This window comes from Aythya ferina, assembly GCF_964211825.1.
Source record: "Aythya ferina genome assembly, chromosome: Z".
Classification (NCBI taxonomy): Eukaryota; Metazoa; Chordata; class Aves; order Anseriformes; family Anatidae; genus Aythya; species Aythya ferina.
This window is the reverse complement of record NC_140299.1, coordinates 42,454,954-42,476,739: the sequence shown is the minus strand read 5'-3', so window position 1 is coordinate 42,476,739 and position 21,786 is coordinate 42,454,954. Positions and strand designations below refer to the sequence as shown.

The 21,786-nt window shown below is 41.4% G+C and overlaps 1 protein-coding gene across 7 annotated transcripts in view; it reads left to right on the top strand.

Moving 5' to 3' along the window:
* Positions 1 to 7,695: 7,695 nt before the first annotated feature.
* The window catches only part of FRMD3 (FERM domain containing 3), a 159,747-nt gene continuing 145,656 nt past the window's right edge, over positions 7,696 to 21,786 (top strand). For 2 of the 7 annotated variants that reach the window (XM_084505470.1, XM_084505464.1), the window contains exon 1: positions 7,731 to 7,917. In XM_084505470.1, coding sequence (XP_084361596.1) covers positions 7,869 to 7,917 — 49 coding nt within the window. In that variant the 5' untranslated portion in view covers positions 7,731 to 7,868. Of the gene's footprint in view, positions 7,918 to 18,142; positions 18,187 to 21,786 lie in introns of those variants that run through there. The other 5 variants (XM_084505463.1, XM_084505468.1, XM_084505465.1 and 2 more) reach the window with 4 other exon arrangements.

Here is a 21,786-nt window from a genome sequence, read left to right as displayed (position 1 = left end):
GCCTGTGCATGCCAGAATTCAATGATTTCTGAACAGAGAAGCCTAAGAAAACATTGATTTGCTGTTTAATGCACATGATTCTAAACACAGAAGCTATTGGTAATTGCTTTTCAACAACACAGGAAATACTGTACTATGTTTGCACAACGGCTAGTCAACTCACTTATAAGAAAGCTGTTGTAAACATGTGGTGGAAGACTAATTGTCTTTTTACTTGATAGTTCCATAGACTTCAAAAACATCTTAATATTATAGGCTGTGGACACGAAGTAAATTTTTCAATGTCATTTCTTTAAGAGTCTTGCCAAACTTAATTGAATATAGGAAGTCAAAGTCTATTTTCGCACATAAAAAATTCTCCACATGAAGTGTCCAAAATCAGTGCATTAATGTAAGGATTCCTGGGTAGTGCTCAACAATCAAAATCTGTCTGAATGCTTGAGGTTATAAAATAACACACTACTTATCTGCCATGTTGAGAGTGTGAAAGAAAATAAGGAAAATTACACTCTTTTCAGTCCAGAGTAACAACCACAGCTGCAATAGTGGAATTCAAAAGTGACTGCAAAAGCCAAGGGGTTATATCTGATGCTTTTGTGCTCCTCTGGAGCAGAGTCAGGAAAATAGCTGCATCTTTCTGCTTGGGTGTGGAAGGCTGCACAGAATGCTCATGGTGAGTGCACAGCTATTGCTAGCAGGCCAGACACGTGTGATCTTGAGCAATCTCAATGTTATTGCAAAGGCAGACTGGAGGGAGATAAAGACTGCAGACTTATGGGAATGATTTCTTTTCTTCAGTCTCTTAAAAAATAAACTGAGCATAGCTGAAGAGGACATCAGCAGAGCTCTATTGGTTTTATTTCAGTCTAAATGAGATTATAACCAGTTTCTCCCAGATTACTTTCTCACTTTGAAAGCTGCTCACCTCTACTGGAATTACAGCTTCAACAACAGATTTATTATTTTAAAATTTCATCCTGTACTTGTCCTCTAACTCTTGGAGTGTAAAAGTTGTGTACTTTATATTTCAGGATGGCTTTACAATAGCAAGAGTGTACACCGATGTGGAACCATTAATTTTGAAAGCACTCAAGGTATTATGAAAATGTAGCCACCTGCTGGCTTTTGAAGGTGGAAAGGCAAAAATAAAAACCTTAAAATGTTTCTCCTAAAAGTGAGTCTAAATGACAATTATTGAGCAGTTAGCAGTAAGTGCTTTTGAAGTGTGCTCTCTTAATGTGTCTGATGTCTTTTTACATTTGGTTTGTCCACATCTCTTTCCTGAATAGCCAAGCCTTCATTCTGCAATCATTTACAAGCATACTTCACTCTTACGCCACAGAGCCTCTCACAAGTTTAGCAACAAAGGTAACTAAATCTAAATCCTGTATTTATTAGCTTTTGCATAATTAAAGACTCAAGTCAATAAGAAGCAATAGTCCTTAAAGTAATTAGAAAAAAATTAATGACAAAAATCAAAAGCTATAAAGGCAGCTTTATCAGAAACTGAATATTGTTGCATATGATTATTTAAAAACCAATTTAATAACAGATTCCAGTCAGATGCTGGCAAGATTAGCAAACTTGAAATACCTGTTGCATATGACATGCATTCTTCCTCTACTGCTTAATTTGTTCTCAGAATGTACAAGGAACCTGATTTATATGCAAAGGAGAAGCTTTATTTTCTGGACTTTGATGCGATTTAAACATGATTACCTATCCAGGGCCCAACTTTGAGGATCATTCCATCTTGGAAAAGTGCTTTCTGCACATTTGAACTTAGACAACTATCAGTGAAGACAAAGTATGTAAAATTCAAATTGTATGACAGGAGTATTAAAGATGAGAATAACACAAAAGAAGAAACGGAACAATAAAATGACCAAAACACATCTAAGTACTTTCAGCAGTCTGAAAATGCTTGTGCAGCAGTCATGGAGGCAGAACATTGTTACAAGCCAGTGCTGCCCAGCAGCAGTCATATTGCACCCTGTAACAAGACCAGTAGAAAAAAGAACACCAGATAGGTGTGTGGTGGGTGTTACCTCACAGTATGCGCTCAGTAGGCAAGGCTTGGGGGGTGATAAGAGCTCTTCAAAGCCTGTCTCTGAGGAGGTTAGCTGGGCTGGCCATCTGGTAACTTGTGTTGGTGTAGTTTTTATGTATTTTATAATTAGTGTTAGTGTTACAGTAATGATCAACTTTTGATCCTGTTTTTATCCTCCTAGCATCGCTGAAGTCATTCATTGAAAATAGTTGGCTTTTATTTTGAATCGGAGCCTTACATGATTGTTTAGATAAGTACTTTTAACAGGAGGAACAATTCCTGCTGTAGCAGGGCAATATGCCTTTTCTTCATTTGCCAACCCTGTCTGCAGACATACCTCTACAGTAATTATTTGACAGCAAATGCAATATATTGTGCATTGCCATTTTCTTCATCTCTGCACTGAAACAGAGAGGAAAGCAGAGATCTGAATTTCAGTTTGGTCCAGAGATGCAGATTACCTTTATTTGGATTAGTAAGTTACAGGTAGAATTAATTATTATTATCATTATTATTATTATTATTATTTATTTATTTATTTATTTATCTATCTATCTATTTATTTATTTATTTAATGCATCATAGACCAGTGAGATACGTGGATGTGGTAGCTACCTTTGTGTTCAGCAAGAGACAGTCAGGTTCCTTTAGGTAATGAATTAACTACAAACATCTGAAGCCACCAGTTTTGTTACATGTAATATGTGTTAGTCTTCCACTGGTGTGAGGGGCAAGGTCTCTCTGGGGCTCTTAAAAAGCACGGAAATTTGCTGCATTGCTTGTCTGAAAGCAGCCGTAGAGAGCCAATAGTGAGTGCAGTATTTGGGAACAGAGTCCTCAGAGAAGAGAGAAGGGCAGTACAGGAAGCTGTGAAAGAGTACACTGACTGCTGTAGTTTTCCTGATAATTATATTACAAAAACAGGACTATATGTTCCCTGAAAAGGGAGTGTACCAAAGAAATGTTTCAGTCCCCACTGGTAGGGACATCTTTGTAAGTCTTAGGACCCAGCGAACTGTGATAATCGTCTCACTGACTTTGTACACTCTAAGCCAAAGGCTCTGAGCTGACATTTACCCTCATGGTAGCTGGCTTGAGAGGATTAAAATCAGTGGAAAGTTTGTTTCAGTAAGCAACTTTCAAACACGATGTTTCTGATATGGTTTAACTCAGATAAATGCTGATAGATACTTGTGCTTGCAGGTGACATCTGCAGGAAGTTTACTAAGAAGTTTGCACAGTAAATTCAACCCATCCGTCCCTGTGGGAATGGAGTATTGAAATGTTTTTTTTTTTTTTTTTTTTTTTTTTTTTTTTTTTTTTTTTTTTTTTTTCAGCATTTCCTGAATCTCTGCAGAGATTGCTAGGCTTCAGCAGCGGATGTAAGTGCATTCTTCTGACTCACCCCCTTTGAGCCGTGTGTGGCTGTAGGTGAGGAGTGCCATGAAGGCAGTGGTACATCCCTACTGGTTTCTTTCTGCTGGTGTAGCTGTGGCTGATTATTTCACTAATAGCTCTGCATTTTTAGTGGATTTGTGAGATCATGCTTGACTCACAATAAATGTTTCCTTTGTAGTGCAAGCATACGAATCCTGGGTACATTGGTGTTTCTGTCAAATAATGTGATCTTTTACAGATCTCATTCATACAATGAACTTGTAATGTTTTTGGAATATAATAGGAATCAGAAACACTACGTGAAATAAAATTTCAGCTTCTGGCTCAATTCTGCCCTCATCGCAATCAGTAGGACTTTTGCTACATAAATATTTGTGCTTTGTAAATTCTGTTTCTTTAAATACTTGTAAGGTTTGTTAGTACAGTAATAAGCATTATAGAAATAAACATTAATATTTTATATACAGTTTCCAAAGTACTGGTGTAATATTCAGATATAAGAGACTTTCTATTTCCAGATACAAAAAGCTGTGTTTTCTTCACAATTATTATTTATTTTTGTAATAAAGTGATTTTTTATTTTTTATTTTTATTTTTCCTTCTCTCCAAATGCTTACTTAAGACTGAAACAAGAATCTCCGGCAGATGTGGGGCCTCTTTGAATACAGAACATTTGAAGAGCTTCTTTGTAATCATCTTCAAGTGATGTCCTGTACACCCACTTCTATTCTATTAGCTCATTGCTAATTTAGGTTTGGTTCTTGTATATATTTTATTCAAATATAGTATGTCTCAAAGGGAATTCCACTGAAGAAAACAGAGTAATATGCACAAGTGTTTGTAAGCTTGGAGCCTTACTATGGGCAAAACATTTTTCTCATGAACTGGGTCCTCCAGAAATGATCCAAACCTTCTTTATAACTGGATGTCTAGACAAGGTAGGAAGCTAGAGTTCCTGTGAACCATTGATTTTGAGAGCAAAACTCAAACTTCTATAATGACAGCTAACTTTAAAGGACTCCCTAAAATATTGACTCATGGCTAGCTGGTTCTCATCTAACCTGTACCAATTTATTTTAATGAAGTTTCTGTTGTTTGCTTATGGCACTGTGATCTGTAAGACACGTAGCCCCACCTATTTGCTGTATGGCCTGGTTGCAAGAACCTCGTGAGAGGCCCAGGCCTGAGGCGATGGGTAGGTGCGAGCCTAGGGGAAGGAGATAAGGTGTCACACAGGTCCCCCTGCAAGGGTACTGAATTGTGTGTCTGCTCTACCTGTGCTACAGCCCAAGGTCTGACCCAAGGCAGGTGAGTTTACAGATGCAGCAGTTGCATTTATGGGTTAATCTTTGAATATCTGGAAATATGTGTGTGTGCATACTTGTTAAAATTACAAATGTTAACTGAAAGAGTTAAAGTTGCTGTGATGATCAGTCACTGAAGGAGAAGCCCTTGACTTCTATATTCTGTACTTTGAATCCACGCAGAACCATGCAGAAGTCAAAGTACTACTCAAACTCATTAGTGCTGCCTGCTGCCCTTGAGCCTAACTTCATAGCTGGCAGCAATTCCTAAGCAAACAGGAAGTATAGGCTTACTTATCCAGAAGCACTTGTCCCTAAGCAAATTAATTCAGAGACCAGTTAGATGTACAAAGAATGAAAATGCTGCTATTATACTGAGAGGTGGCAGCCCTGGGACTGGTGAATCTCAAACACACTTCAAGCAGACACCCACCCACCAGCCCTTCTTCCTGCAGCCACGTGTGCATGGCACTGCAGCCCGCCACAGACTGCCTCAGATAGCAGTATGAAGCCAGGAGGGTGCAGACAGACCTCACTGCAGTGCGATGGGGTCCTGGCAGCAACTGCAGCAGCCGATTGCCTTCCACCGAGTCAGAAATGGATGAGCAGGATATTTTATTTTACACTTCTCTCCATCAGCTCAGCATTTAATTGTAACTGAATTCATTTCTATACCTACCTTTTTGTTTTCTAACACTAGGCATGCTATTTAATGTCAGTTCCTGAAGTACTTTTTGGGTGATCTTTCCATACACTACCTCCATAAGGCCTGTCTGGCTTCTGAGATGTGGTAGAAAAGGTTGTGCTCAGTTAAGCATGACACTTGAAACATATTTGTGGGATTTTCTGTATAATTTCCAATCCATTTAAATTTTTGGGGAAAAAAAAAAGGCCCATAATGTTTTTTGAAGAGGGATGAGATTGCTGTCCTAGCATCTGATGCAAAATCCAGCTGATGGGTTGACATCCTGCAGTTCCAATGGGGTAGAGTGTTTGTTTGCATTGCTTTTTTTTTTCTTTTTTTTTTTTTTTTTTTTTTTTCTGTTTGTTTCATTTACTTGGTGACGTGCTGCTAGACAACTGCCGTATTCTCTGCTAGTAGTGACTGCATTTCTGTGCTAACTGAGACAGGGAAATCTGTTACTTGTCTCACAGGGCTCCCAAGCACCTCAAGTCCACATGGTAGGGCGTATCACAAAAGCAAATAAAGTGTCAAAAAAATGCAAGTGGTCTGTATTTAAACCAGGTAAGTACAATTCTGCTGAGCTCTGTCCCCTGCAGCTGTGCTGCTGTTGGTACACACTAGTTGCTGACTGTGTGAGAGCCAGCTTGGAGAGGTGTATTTTGTATTGCAGTCGTCACTGTTTCTGTAATACTGAGAACCCTTGGGAAGCTTGGTCCTCTCCATGTGGTTCTGAGAGTAGAGCGAAAAATGCTCTGACACCGGTAAACTTTGACCTGCTGCCTAAAACCTGAGTTCGTCATTGGTTCAGCTCCCTCCTTGTTTCTTTTCTAGATGGAGAAAGGCGTGCTGGAGAGACAGGAGGCAAAGGTAAAATATATGCCATAGAAAGAACAGATTCCTTCTCCATTGTAGGTAGGAAAATCTGTTGCCTCAAAGTCAGTCCACATGCAAACATCACACATCTACTGAGCTTGCATGCTGCAGGATGGTAAGACAAGAAGTGTTTCTCTGTTATTAATGAGTGGGCACCCACAACTGGTGTCTCAGCCAATAATGACCATCTTCTTTAACTTGTGCCTGCTGAGGTTCATAACCTGTTTCAGGTACTTACTGGTTGGCTTCACTGTTCACTACATAATTTGAAGTGTTTATCTTTTACAAGAAGCATGTATGTACAGCTCTTCTTTTATGTTCCATATTTAAGGGTTTTGCATATGTATTAGCTGGCAGTAGTGAGCATTAGGTACTTCTCATTTGCTTGTGGCTGTCTGTATTTCCTGCTGCTACCAGTCCAGCAGAAAGCCAGAGGACAAGTTTACCTGAGTAGTGGTGCTTATGCTTTTTTTTTTTTTTCAGCAGATTTTCCAAAGATCGTTAAGTTCACGCAGAACTATTTACGGAATATGGAAGTTTACAGGTCAACAAGGATAGCAAGGCAAAATGAGTGGAGCACCCCTCGTGCGCAGCCATTAGCACTCGTTGTGGGATTTCAGTCACACCCCATATCACACCGTCTGCTTTTCATTTCACACTGAGAAAGGATGCACCCCTTTTTCAACACAGAGCTGATCCCCGTTCCAAGGCTTGTCAGGTTTGGTGCTTGGTTCCTGCACAGCCTACAAGGTTTGGAAATATGCACACATCTTTTTATGATGGCGAACACAATTAGCGGAGCCACTGGGTGATGTGTTTTCTTTCCCACTTGCACAACAAATGGGATGAGACAGTTCCTCCCTAATGGACCGGCCTTTTTCCCCGAGGAGACAAGTTTCCGAGACTCGCGCTCTTAAGCGAACTTGCATTACGCTCTCCATCTCCTGACAGCCCACCCGCCTCGCTTGGCCATCCCTGCTTTATCTCCCCCTCCCCAGGCACACACACACTTCCCTGGAACACCCGGAGCCCCACGGGGCGGGCAGGCTGCTCGGGGGGATGAGCATCTGAGCATCTGGGGGGGACGCTCCCGGGGGGTCCCCAGACCTCGGGGGACACCGCGGCGGGGAAGGGGGGGGGGAGGATCACTTTTTCCTCCAACCTGCCGGCACCGACGGGACCGAGGGGGCGGGCTGGGGGGTTTCGGAGGGGAGCGGACCCCCCTCGTCCCGGGGGCGGTGGCAGCAGGGGGATGCTGCGGCCGGCGAGCGGAGCGCAGCCTGACACAGCGGCGGCCCCGGCCGCGGCGGGCGGGCGGATGGCGGGGGGCGGCGGCGGCCGCGGGGCGCCGCGGGGCTGAGGGGCGGTGCCGAGCCGTGCCGAGCCGTGCCGAGCCGTGCCGAGCCGTGCCGTGTCGCGCCGTGCCGCGGTCGGCCGGGCGCCGCTGCAGGCTGGCCCCCTGCGGCTGCCTGCGGGGCGGCGGCGGCGGCGGCGGGCGGGCGGCCGGGATGATCCGGTTCCGGAGCTCCAGCATCAGGTCGCTGAGCCCGGAGATGAAATGCACCGTGCGGCTGCTGGACGACTCCGAGATCTCCTGCCACATCCAGGTGCCGGCGGGGAGAGGCAGGAGAGAGGCGGCGCGGCGCGGCTCGGGTCGGATCCGATCGCATCGCATCGGGGGCGCAGGGCCCGGGCGCGGCACCGGCACCGGCAGCTCCTCGCCCCCCGCACCTGGAGCTGGGGCTGGGGCTGGGGCTGGGGCTGCTCCTGTCTTGGTCTTGCTCTTGGCTGGAGCCCGCCCAGGCGAGGAGGGGGAACGGGGATGGCGGCGCCCCGGGGGTTCCTCTGGGGAGGGGTCCGGGGAGCAGCGCCCGGCTCGGGGGGCGAGGCCCGCGGCGTGGGGCGGGGGCGAGCGGAGCCCGGGGGGCAGCACCATGACCCCACAGCCCCCAGCTCCCGGTGAGACGCTGGCGGTAACTCCAGCCCACTCCGGAGGGCTTTCGGTGCCAGGAGCTGTGCGCGGGGAGGCAACTTTGCTGTGGTCCCCGATACTAACCCTGGGTGCCCCCCGGTCCCCGCGGGGAATAAGGGTGAAGCGGGCAGAGGCGAGCAGCCGGTGGGGTTCAGGGGGTGGGCAGCGTTTGTGGCGTGCAGGTGTTTTGCCTGTGCCGGACAGGCTCCTGACGAGACCCAAACTCCGGTAGGAACCAGGCTGCGCCGATCGGCGCTTCGGGGGCATCAGCAGGGGCACCGAGGTGAGCTTGGTGGCCAGGTGAGGAACCACGAGTGGTCCTCTGCAGAGTTGTTCAGCATTCGCAGCTGGTCTCCCTTGCTCTCTTTTCCCCCGTGGTAGGATGAGACACCCACTGCTTTAAGCCACACCGGCAGTCTTGTACAAAGACCAACTGCATCTGAAAAATAAAGTGCTGTGAGACACAAGTTACCTTTCCACTTGAACCAAGTTCCTTATTTTGTTAGTTTTGGTGGGGCCATTTAAAGGCAGTGACACTCAGTCAGTACAGAGCCTGGAAGTCACAGGAAATAACTGAAACATCTTGTACCCATATCATGGTAATGCTCTCGCTAATGAATAGCGTGGTTATGAGATCATGGCTTTTAATGTGTAAGAAGCAGAATGGCCTTCAGAGTCCTTTCTCGGAGCCTAATGCAAACTTCGCGTAACTTCTCTGGTATCTTCAAAAATTAATCAATTTAAAATAAGGACATGAGATGGTGTGAAGCATTACAGCTCTGGAGATTTAAAGTGCTCAACAGACTTGCTTGTGCTAAAGAGTATGCCCTTTTGATGCCCACGGGGTACAAAAACCCAACCATTACATTACATTTTCTGTTGTGCAAGGTGAGGTAGTGAGCTCAGAGCTGGTTGAGTTGTGCTGCATTGCTGTGGCCCATTCCACCTCTAAGGTGTGCGGAGGAACTGTGTTCTGTGCCACAGTTCAACATATCTCAACTGTTCTGGTTCTAAGGATAACCTTGAAAATCCAATTCTATTATCAGCTAACTCATCTAGAACTGTATTTCTTGAATCAGCACTCCAAAAATAAATAAAAGGTGGGAATGATGCATTTTTTTTTCCTGCAACTTTCAGCTGAAATTCCACCATGGAAATACAGATCAAGATATTAGGAAGTACTCTGCTCTTGGCCACTTTGACAGAAACACCCAACTTAAATGAGGACAATTCCTGGTTCTGAGTTACATTTTGCTCTTTTCCCTTGCCTAAGGGAAACTGCCTAATCCTACGTACAGGTCACTACCCCTTACGTATATACAGAGGAGATATAACTTAGCTGTACTATTTATTTATCCTCTAATACATGTGTAACTGTTGAGACACTAGACATTAATAAACCCCAAACCACTCAACTTTTTAACTTTAGGCTCTTGAACAGATCTATATTTGAACTTTGTAACACAGATAATACTTGCTAGGAGCTTTCACAATACTACAGTTTTATAAGTGATAGGAAAAAAAAAAAGTTGTGAGTTTGTTGTACAAATGCATTATTGATGCATGCATATTCAGCGGGACAAAATAGCCCAGATGATGTGCTGCTGGGTTAGCAGCAGAGATGCCAGGGTTGTGCCAGCTGGAACATGTTGGACAGCTGTGTTTTGGTCATTAAGAGGATAAGAAAGCCTAATTCTACAACACTGCGAAATGCCAACAGAGTCTCTTAAGGACGCAGGTTGCAGTAAAGAACAGTGAAATTCTGGCTGTGAGTTTTCAGGGGGAACAGAGGGGAAAGAGGCAGAGAGTCTGAGTGGTTCTGTATGTAGCTGATGGCATGCTGTGTGTTAGCCCTCCTAGTTTTGCCAGCTCCTGCTTTTTCATTTATATCTTTCTAGTAGTTGGCTTGCACACATGGTACCCAGCACCACCCCAGTTCTGAGGTGTCTGCTAATTACAAACTTTGTGGTTGCGCTGTTGATCTCAGACCCTGCAAAACATGCAGTCAGTTTCTGGGCTAAAATGTTAAAATGTTGTGAGGTAGCACTGGGAAGAGCAGACAAGAGATGTGTTCAGGTGCAGCAGCATATATATGTGTATCTATACTTTTGCTATGTGAATTTCATAGTGCTTAGGTAGGAACATAAAATACAGTTTTCTTTTTAATATTAAAGTTCTTCCAAAGCAGTGCTTCAGCTACACAGGAGGCTGACAGTGCCAGCTTATGGAAACTGCATTTTGCAGTCAGCAGTCCAGTGACAGCATGCAGGGTGGTGTGGGGAGAATCAGAGATGAATCATGCGTTTGCAGGCTCCGGCCAACTAGTTACCGAGCTGCGTGACTGCCATGTAGGTCACCAAGTCGCCCAAGGCTAGGTTCCCCGCTCAGGGGTCGGGATTCAGCATGTCGTCCTCTTCATCTGAGAGACTTCATGACTGCAAATTAGCTGATGTGGTGACAGGCACAGTGATGGGTTGGGGCCCAAGGGACGCTAAACTAATTCCTGTGGTGACGTTTATTTTCCCCGTGTCTTTTGCTTGTTTGTGAAGCTTCCCCAGGACCTGTGCATTGCACAGTCTTACAGCAGCACTAGGGTGAAGTTGTAGCGGCACGACTGAAATAGAGAGGTTATGAAAAACCACCCAGAGGGCCAGCGGCCACTGTCTGTCCCTGTTTGCAGAAAGGAGAGCTGACCTGCTTGTGCAGACTGCCTGATGCAGCACAGAACCAAGGCCTGAAGGAGAGCAGTGGGGGAAGTAGGTCTTCAGAGGTACTGGAAGTGTGACTGGAGCAGCGGGAAGACCTCCTTTCTGGAGGTACTAGTGAGAGACTTATTTTCTGAGTCACTGAGATAACAAACACTTCACTCTTTTTGCAGGCTTAATGCAAAAAGTTCATGCATCTAGTTAACCTTTTGCTGACAGTAACCTAAATATTGCTAATAGTAAGGATTTTTTATTTTTATTTTTAATTTATTTTTATTTTATTTGTTTTTCCTCCTGGCTTATTCTGCACATTCTTGTGCTTATGTAGTGAGTAAAGCCAGCTGTCAGGGTCCTGTTATGGTAGCATTATTAAATAAGTGAGCACACCCTGCCTTTGGTAGTTCCACTTGTGTGCTTGATATAAGGTGTGGGCTTAAGTATAACACATTTAATTGAAGAGTCTCTCGAGCATGCTACTAGTGTTTTGTTATTTTTTTTTTTAAGCTATGAGTAAGCATGTATTAGGAACCACTACAGCTCTAAATTTATTTCTCTGTAAGAAGTTAAAAAAAAAAAAAAGTCCCTATCAAGAAAAATGTGACATTTAATATGTTATTCAGTTTTTAATTTAATAAAAGTTCTACTTGACTCCTTGAGCTGTTCAGTTCCAGCTTTACTAAACTGGAAATGAGGTTGGTGTGAATGAGCTTTTCTCTCTGCTGGAGCTTATTAATGGCAACACTAGTGAACTTTGCTTTCTCTGTGTTTGTTTGCAGAAATACTGTATGGCTAGGTCTCCCTGTGCAGCAGTCAGCCCATATGTAAAATCATTGCATTGTTGTGGAGCCTTTATAATGTCAGAGGCTTTGCTTTGTAAGAACTTCCCCAAACAAAAATCTGTATAGATATCCCCCAAGATATCATCTGGCTGCACTACTTCTTTTTATTTTTATTTTTTTTCCTTTAAAACCCATCCAAATGACTATTCACTGTCATTTAGAAGAACAAACTTGAAGTTCTGGATGTGTCCCACTTTTGAGCAGGAGGGAGACATAATTTTAAGAAGCTGGTGTAGAAATCAGGAAGAAAACAAATGGAGCAAAGCTTCGGTTTACTTGTTTTCTGTTCTTAGCCCTTAGCTGAAAATGAAGGTGGAGAAGTCTGAAAAGGGTCATTACTTCTGCCAGGGATGATCCAGTAGCATAAGATGGCCTTGCACTTTCTTACTCCTAATGCAGGATCATGTGCAGTGTGAGTGCTGGTGCTTGTAGTTTGGCTAGTAGTGCACACTGTTCTCTCTGGCTCTTTTTGTAACACATTGAAAAACAGAATATTAAGTTCTTGCTTAATATTTTCTTCTTTGTCTGTATCTTGCCAAAAGATGATAAGTTTAATAGAAATCTGTTAACCAAAGAATTCTTTTTAAAATTCCCATCCCTCAATAAAGTGTAGAAAACAATGTAACATGCTGAAGCAGGCTGTGCAGTAGAAGAGCAGTGTCCATAGGGAAAAGAATCTCACTGTGAAGATGTGCTGAATATGTTGATGATTTGGGAAAATAAGTGGAAGAGGGAAGTGTGCGTGCAAAATGAATGAAGCAGAGGGGTCAGAGATGAGAACAAGGCAAAGAACCATGACAGTGGGAAGCGAGAGGTTAAGGGATTATGCAGACAGCAGGCAGGAGATTTAGTGAATTTATATTTATCCTGTAAGCGATGTCAGAGCCGTAACCAGCAAGCGCCTTGAGCTGCGGGGATGATGCTGGAACGGTTCAAAATAGTAAGACAAGATAAGGAAGGGGATGCAAGCGAGGAGGCATCTTGTGCCATGTTTTCTTGATCTATTTTAAAAGATGCACACTAGGGCTTGTATTCTTAACTTTGTGCTGGATCCTCTAATTGTACGATCGCAACAGGTACACATGGCTAGAGGTGCAGGTGAAAAGCCTGCCTAATTAAGCTAAGACTGTGTGTTAAACCTACTTCTGTTGTCATTTCATGTGTTTGATTAAATCTGCAGTAATGTGTTTTCTTTTCAGTAGCACTTACAGATGTGCTCTCAGCTTCTTCCAGGGCTGGAAGTGAAACAGTGAGTGGACGGTGTTACTAGAAAGTTACTAGGGTGTTATGAGCTCTTACTTATAAATGAAGTAATTACTTTATCTGGATGGATTTTGATAAGTGTTTGTGAAGCTCAGTGGTATCTTAGCAGTGCTTGCTGTATCCCAGGTAGGGGAGAGGCACATATCTACGTGTAATGCTAATGTGTTGCTACCACTTCACAAACTCTCCTGTTCTCTTTTAATTATTTTTGAATGAAAATATTTAAATTTTTAGCTTATGCAGGACTTTATCCAATACATACCAAGCTACAGATGAATTGCTTCTGTGTTGGATAAAGTTTGCTAACAGTGCTGAATTAGTTTTGTTTCCACACTCTGTGTTGTTAAATTTTTAACAAAGTCTGAAAATCCCGTATTGGTAAGAGTGCTCTCACTTTTCATTTTACTTATTTCCTGTAGATTGTAGTTGGTGTCTTCCTTTGAATTTTTGTTGCTAGTATAAAAAGATGGGCTACTTACCCGTGTGCTTAAGGACTGGCCTGATCCAATGCTGAAGAAGAACATCCATTTTAGTAAACACAGTGTAGTCCAATATTTCAATGTATTGGCATTTCAAGGTATTGGTAGGGCCTGGTGCTACAATGTGGGAGGAAAAGTATGAAAAAAGCAGGTATCTGTACATGAAGTAGGTAGTTAACAGTGTAAAGCTAAAAGGGTAGTTATTAATTGAAAATGTTGGTATAATCTTTTCATTTTTGCCCACCTTTCTCTTTTTCTTTATAGATTTGAAACAAAATTGTTATGTTCTTTGTTGCCATGCATATTTGGGCACCGGCTGAACAGTAGGAGGGGAGCGGTAAGAATAACAAAAGGCAACTGGAAAATGGATAATGCAGTGCAGGACAGCTTAGCTCTCCAAACTTCAAATTGTTGGTTTGTTGGAGAGTGTCTCCTGTGAGACGCAGGTTGCTTTCTGCTTGCGTGAACTCAGATGCTCATTTGTCTCGACCGTGTTTTTGGCAACCCCTTAAAGAGAGTTAGCCTTCTTTCACTTTGAGATGCTCTCATCTGTCTAAGCATCTTTAGTGCCTTTATACAGACCTAATATGTGAAGCAGCTGAGAAGTGATCGTTTGTCAGAATCATTTGGCCCAAGATTAGAGCCCAAGTGAATCACTGTTAAGGAAGTAACCATGTTTTCACTTTTTACTTGATTTGCCTAGATTGAATTTTCTGTAAAATGCATGAATGGTTCAACAAAATACATCAGTGTCCCTGAAATTATCTTAAAAAAAAAAAAAAGAGGTTTGTGCTTTTTCTGTGGGAAGGACATTTAGGGAGATCTGGATTTTGCTTGTATGGGTGTTGCTTGTCCTCTGGAACTGACAGTATATAAAAAGCATAAGATTACACATTTAGAGAATGGGAAAAATGGTAGCTGATTTTACTGTTCCACCTCAAAAAAGTCAGCTGGATTGGGAAGATGGGAGGTTGATTCTTTCTCTGATAAAATGCTATTTTCTGTAGTAAAGGTCTCCATCCTTTTGGGTATTTAGGTTCATTAAATCAAACATACTGGAAATGGCTTTTTTATGATCTCTCTCTCTCTCTCTCTTTTTTTTTTTCTCCCCCCCCCCCCGCCTTTTTTCTTTTATTGCCCCTCCCCCCTTTTCACCAGCCTCTGGTGTGGATAATATCAACCTGTTGGCAAGGTTCATAACATCCGGATAATCTTTCTCTCCTTTTCTTGTTAAAGTTAAGCTGTCACCAGATGAGTTCTTCTGTGTCTTTCTATGCTACATACGGAAAATATCTCCTCATAGTGCTTCCTTTAGCTAAAGCTGCCTGTCTGCTCCTTCATTGCTTGTTTGCTTATTATGCCTCATTTTTCTCTCTAATCTTGCTTTCTTAGTGCCCTTTTCTAGACCTTGCAAATTATCTTTTTGTCCAGATTGGCTTACCTTCTTGTTATTCTGTTTTAATTCTTTGTCTAGTAATGAAAACTCATTTGTAATAATTCCATAGCAATTAAATTAATACTAAATCTTTTTCTTTCTGGCATAAAAATTAAAAAAATCATACAAACATTCTTTCTTTTCCTCCTCCACTTTCAGCTTATTTTATTCTTTCCAGCTACAAGCACTCAGCTCATAAAAAGCATTCCTGATTTCCTCTTTTCAGGGTTTAATACTTTGATTTTGTTGGAGGTGAATGAATAATCAGCTCTTGCTGTTTCAGTCTTCTGTCAAGGTAGATGCTGTTATCCAGTTCACAGTTAACTATTTCAGTAGCAGGCCAAGTGTGAGAAGCAATCACTCTATTCATGGTTGCTCTTTGTGGGAGTTACTGAGTAACTTGATAAAGAAGAACCCAGGGATGAAGAGTGTACGTCAATATTCTACTAATGTTACATTTAGAGGAAATAATTGCCCTGGGTGAAAGTATAGCTGGAAACTTGAGATAAAATGGATCATACAAATATGTGTAATGGTAAGCATGTTTCTCAAGGTTGCTCACATCCAGAAATGAGAAGATATGGGCTATATCCAATGACTTATTTTTCAGCAGAAAGGTTCATGAATACAAGTAATTCCTAAAGCTGCAAGAACTGGAAATCTGGCTATTCAAGACTGTTACAATTCAAAACTTAAGTAAGTCTTAAGTGGCAACAAAATGATTGCTCTTTAAAAGCTTTCTTTGGAAAAATGTTAAACGAGTCAACATCTTCATTAAAAGCACTTGTTATTTCTCCCTTATTTACTTAAACTCTAGAAGAAGTAAACAATCTGGACTGAAGACATTCTTTGTTCCTCCCAAACATATGGTCTCACAAGTATGTTTTTCCCATAGCAACTCTCTTTGGAAGAGAATTATGCTTCAAAAAAAAATAAAAAAAAAAATCTAGATTTGCACCTCTCTCTTTTTGGGTTGATGTTGTAACATACAAGCTTACTATGCAAGTGCGTGAGTTGCAAGCATGACTTTTGTATTTCTGACAAAACTGCGTAAAACCTTTTTTATTCAGTCAGTCCGTATGCCCTCATTTTGGTTGGTCTTTCATGCAACTGCAACAGAAGCAAGTAAGAAAGGGGATTGAAAAACAATCCCCCTACCTCCCCAAGCCCAAACACTGTCAGGCTAATTTAGAGCAGGATTTAATAACTTAAGTCTAAGGAGCCTAAAAAGCAGGCAATTTCAGTATTAATAGTGAAATTCTATGGAAATTGATGCATGAAGTTAAGGCTGTATTGGTACATGCATGTTGTTTCCAGGCATGGAGGCTATTGAAATGCTGTTGTCTCTGGAGCAGAGTAGGCTGCATGTGAACTGCCTTTTGGGATTGGTTCCTGGGCCATTCTATCTGCCAGGAGCTGCCTGGGAAGCAGTCAGTATAAATGTTCAGTGGCACAGGGCACACTGATCTCAGACAGTGGTCCTAATGGCATGGGTGGTGGATTTCAACACTCCAGAATGCTTGATGTGTTTTAGAATAGATGCAATTTCCGCTCTCAAAAAAACAGACAAACGAACAACAACAAAAAAAGATGTTATGAATGATTGAACATATATTTTGTAGCTCTGATACTGATTTTGTGAAATGTCAACTGTGTTCATAACACTGTCATTCTAAATGGGAAATCTGAAGTATTGTGCATAACATCATAAATAGTTGGTGGTAGTTAAACTAGGAGCAGTAGTGGTTTTGGTAAGTGCTTACAAAATCACTGTGTTAGGTTCTGCAGCTGTAATCTTGGATATGAACCTGCAGTCTCTCCTGGAATGGCAGAATGATTATGATAATGATGATTATTATTTATTAATATTATCTTTGCAAGATCTGAACAACAGGGTCTAATACAAAAGTACTTTCCAGAATAAGCAGATTAGAACCTCAGGTTGTGATGTTCTATTATTTATTTGTTATTTTTACTGGCACAACTCCAAACTCTGTAATGGAGCAAAAAATGAGACATGGCTATTTCTTAGAAAAGTAATTGCAAAAATGCAGATGATGCCACTCTACAGAGATACCAATTTCTTTAGGCTTTTCAGATTATAGTGCAACCCATCCTTCATTTCTGCTCTGTAGCTTTAAAATTGTAAAACAAAGATAAATACTTCAGTAGGAGAGTGATGGTTACTCTTGCATTAGATGGGGCAGTTACTCAGGGTGTGAGTTAAGATCTGAAGCTGTGTGCTATCAGCCTGAACTCAAGTGACTCCACTGATTTACCTTGAGACACTCAGCATGCCAGTAAGTGCAGTGCACTGACTCTGCTTTCTCCTGTTCGTGTGAATTTTCTTTAGCTCTATCCTGCAAAAAGAAGAGAAATAACAGAGGCTTTTACAGACGGTGCTGTGAATGATTCAGTGCGCAGACTGAGCCATTCACACAAAATTACTCCAGCAGCTTGCTGTGCTTCAGTCAGTTGCTAGGTGCAGAACCAGAGAGGCTTTTCTGTTTTGACTGGAGAATCCACTCACATTGCCAGGATTTCCGGATTAGTTTTCTCATACGGTCTGACAGTTTGTACTTTACAGCCACCAGAACTGGGAAGGCTGGAGTGGGAGTCATTGGTCCCCAAACCAAAAACTCCTGCAGGCCAGTATGCCTTAAAGTAGGCAGGGTGGCACGTCTAAGGGAAAAAATGAACAGTAGTCAACACAGTTTAAGGACAATCTGTTGTCTGCTTGGTGTATCTGGTTATTTTTGTGTGTGTGGATTATGTGCACCAATTAGTAATCTTCATCCGGTAGTTTGTTGTGAATCAGAGGCTGGTTTGCATCTTGCCCAGAAGAGTTTATGCTGTAATTTCAAGGAAAACGCAATAAGGGAATGCATAATTAGCCTTGTGATGATGAGGCTGCACAAAGTAATTTGTGTAGTTGTCCCAAATTTGACTTAAGCTGGGGGGGGGCGGGGTGGGTGTGGAAGGAATACTACCATTGAAGAAGAAATTCTGACTTGGATGCTGGTTTGTATGGGGCAAAGATCAAGAATGTAGATATTTCAACACTGTGGAGAAGATGTCAGTATTCACTGTGCTTTCCCGGTGCTTGTACATGGTTTTTGTGTCTCTTAGGTGCACTTTCTGGTGAAGGAAAGTGTTCCTAAATTCATGATCCCAATTGACAAGGTAATTTTACTGTTCTAATTAATTTTCTTCCTCATTGCTAACTCTGTTTGTTTCAAGGTAAGAAGTGAGCGGGGTTGTGGTTAGGGTTGTGTGAATACCCTGCCATCTCTCCGTTGTGCAGAGGCTATTGCCATTTGTGAATTTAGCAGGAAGCACAAACAGATGGAAATGTTAGATGTAATTCTGCCCTGTGCACTCACTGGTTTTAATGTCTGCTCCTGCCTTTCAGCAATTTGTAGCTTACTGTCTTCTTCATCACAGAGGAAGATATCAATACCACGCCTAAACCCGGATCCCTGCAATACCCTCCTGAGACTGTCATTCAACCTACCAACTAGCATTTCTCTTCCTTCAGTCCTCTGGACAGTTTCTACTCCTTTCCACAGTGCTATGGTGCTTGTATTCATGTTACTCTTTTTTTTTTTTTTTTTTTTTTTTATGTGGGGCAACATGCTGTTAGATGCCCAACAGAAATCTGTTAATAAATGTCATGGTTTCCTGGTTTGCTGATTCCTGTGATTATTTCACAGAGAAAGTTCAAAGAGTTTTTATAGATTTATGCTAATAATTACTTACATTTGTCTCATTGACTTTTTTTCCCCAGGATGCCTTTTTGGTTCATCATCTTGATGGTGATCTAGAGTTAGTCATTGAGTAGTAATTAGCAGAAGTAGTACTTTTTGATGTTCAATGTTTTTAAGATTTTTTTTTTTTTTTAAAGTAATGTGACATAGTTTATTGGCTCAGTGAACTTTCTTGACTCCTTTCTCACAATGTTGCTGCTCTTGGCCACATATCATCTACACCTGGTAATGTGCATGTGTGTGTGTTGTATACCTCCTATAACTTACCTGTAATGGTCTGTGCAGTTTTAAGACTTTTACAGTCTTCATTGTACAGTATTTCATTGTTTGTGTCTTTGTTTTGCCAACTATGACTTGAAACAGTCAGGTTTTCTAACAATGAGGTCTTACATTAGATATGACAGTTTCTTTACTTTTTAGTCATTAACTAATTTATTCTTACCAGTTTAATTTCTTTTTATCAATGTAAAAAATCTTTTATTTCCATGGTCTGCTAGCCTGACCCCTCTCATCTCACATTGCATTTTTTTCAATGTTACCCGAAGCCTTAATAAATTTTATGTATTTTTAAAATTGCAGTCAGCACTTTTGGTCTTTAAAGTACATATTTTTCCCCATTCTTTGCATTTCGATTATTATGTATTACATATTTCAGGAATTCTGGAAATATTTCTATATCCTGAGTTTTTTTTTTTTTTTTTTTTTTTTTTTAAATAACATCAGAAAACACAGATAATTTTTGAAAACTAAAGCTGCCTTCCTTTCTAGAATAAATTTCCTGTTAAAACTCTTAGCACTGCTGACATGCTTTTCAGTATGAATATTCACATCTTTTAATTTTTTTTGTGTGTGTGTTAAAATTTGTTTAGACATCCTGTCTTGTTTACAGAAAATTATGTATAGTTTTCTGTCACAGGCTGATAAATAGTGGATATCATGTGCCCTGAAAAATTAGATACAAACTGAATGTTTTTGTATTCATAGCTCTAACATCTGTCATTTTAAGTGCTTTTTCACTCTGTGAATATTTATGCTATTGTTGCTTTGTGCTTGGAGATATTGTAATCCAAAAACTGCAAGGGAGTTGTATTTCCTTCTCAGTTTTTCCATACATAGCTGATATTCTGAGCACAGAAGACTTTTTGCTTTATTTGATGGGTTCCTGTTAAGTTGCTTTTGATATTTCTGGGTAACAGTATCTTTTATAGATCAGGAAATAAAAAGGAAGATGCAGATATGGATTTTGGTGATTTTCCCTTTCCTCCTACCACCCATGCTTGTGGAGCCCTTGGTCGGTGTGCGTGCGCTGATTTCTAATGGTGATTCTGGTGCCCTCCTCCTGCTTAGAAAAGTAGACAATGAAAACAGCACCAGGCACAAGGGGCAGGGACAACTGCACCTTGTTGTCCCTTTGCTTGCCTGTCTCAGCAGTGGGTGAATCCTGTGTCTGACCTGGGAGCAGAGCAGTGGCACACACTCCAAAGGTGTGGCAGCCTGGCGGCAGGGTCAGGAAGAGAGAGACACAGCCTTGCTTTCTCCTAGGATGTTGCAACTGGTCCATCTGATGGGTCTTGGTTTATGGAGGTTGATGGCTGGTGCAGAGTGTGGTGTTGTACAATGTTGTTTTTTTTTTGGTCTTTAACAGAAGAAATAGTCCACCTTACCCTTTTTCTCAGTGAAGAAAACCTTCACTTTCCTTTCAGCAGAACTTCTTTTTTCTGTTCACTGCACCAAAGTGATCTTTCCCCCTTTTCTAGTTTCTATGTTTTTCTCTCTCTCACTTTTTTTTTTTTTTTTTTAAAGAATAAGCAGGTTGCATATAAATATATAAATCTTTTTTGAAATTCCTAATTTGCTGACTTGACATCAGTTAGAGAAGACGAGAAGAGCTATGCTCACTGTGAACCTGCAGAGCTGGTTTGTGTCCTACATGTTTGGCATCTCTCTGAGAGGTACAGAAGGAATTGCATTTCCTAACCTATTGTTGTTTCCTCTGTCTCCAGAGGATTCATGGCTTACGTAGAAACTAAAATGTTTGCTTGAGGAAGATGATGACTGTTCTATCCTGAAGGCCAAATGATGAGGAAAGGTTATGAATCCACAGGGAAGTGAGTTTAATGAATTCTGTTTTCCTATTGTGTCCATACAGATTTGATATTGCTTTGTAATTAAAATTGGATCTGCTTCTGCAGAATGTTTTTTTTCTCATTTTGAACTATTTAGCCTTTCCTATGCATTCCTGAAATAGAACAGCTAAATGTATGCTCAAAAAAAGGAGAAAAAAAAAAAAGGAGAAAAGAAAAAGGGAAGACACTGTCATCCCAGAGGTGTACTGGGATTTCTACAGTAGTATTTCTTTGCAGAAATATCATGAGATGAGTTTCTAGCCAAGAGAGAAATATTTTTGCCTTACGAACAAGATAATTGTATATTTCTGTTCAAAGTAAACATCATCCTGACACATTTCATGACCACAAGATATTTTATGTGCTCACTGGAATAAACAACACACAGGGATGTCTCAGACACTTAGTCAATGGATAATGCTGTGCCTGCTTTTACACATCTTTCTACTTAATCAGAGATCAAAACTGAACTCCAGCACTTGAGGGCATGTGGGGAGGGTTTTTGACACTCTGGAGGAAAGTGAGTCTGTGAAGCCTTAATGATTGCTTCTTCATCTATGCAGATTTGCCTTAACTGGTGCTAAATCTGCTGTAATATTGATAACATTCCTCACTTAATTAACGTCCCAAACATAACGGAGTGTATGCTGGTAGTGTACTTTAGTTCTCGATGCAGGGAGAACACAAATGGTAAAGATTGGATATAAAGATGTAAGCTATGACTACAAATTTGACGTGCCTTCTGTTAAGTGAATGAAAAGTATTTTAATCTCTAATTTTTGTACATTGGGCCATTGGCTTAGCTGGCATAAGAAATTTTATTAAATGGATTCTGGAACAGTTCCCTGACAGGGAGGCAATTAATTAAATGTTGCGAGCTATATTGCTGA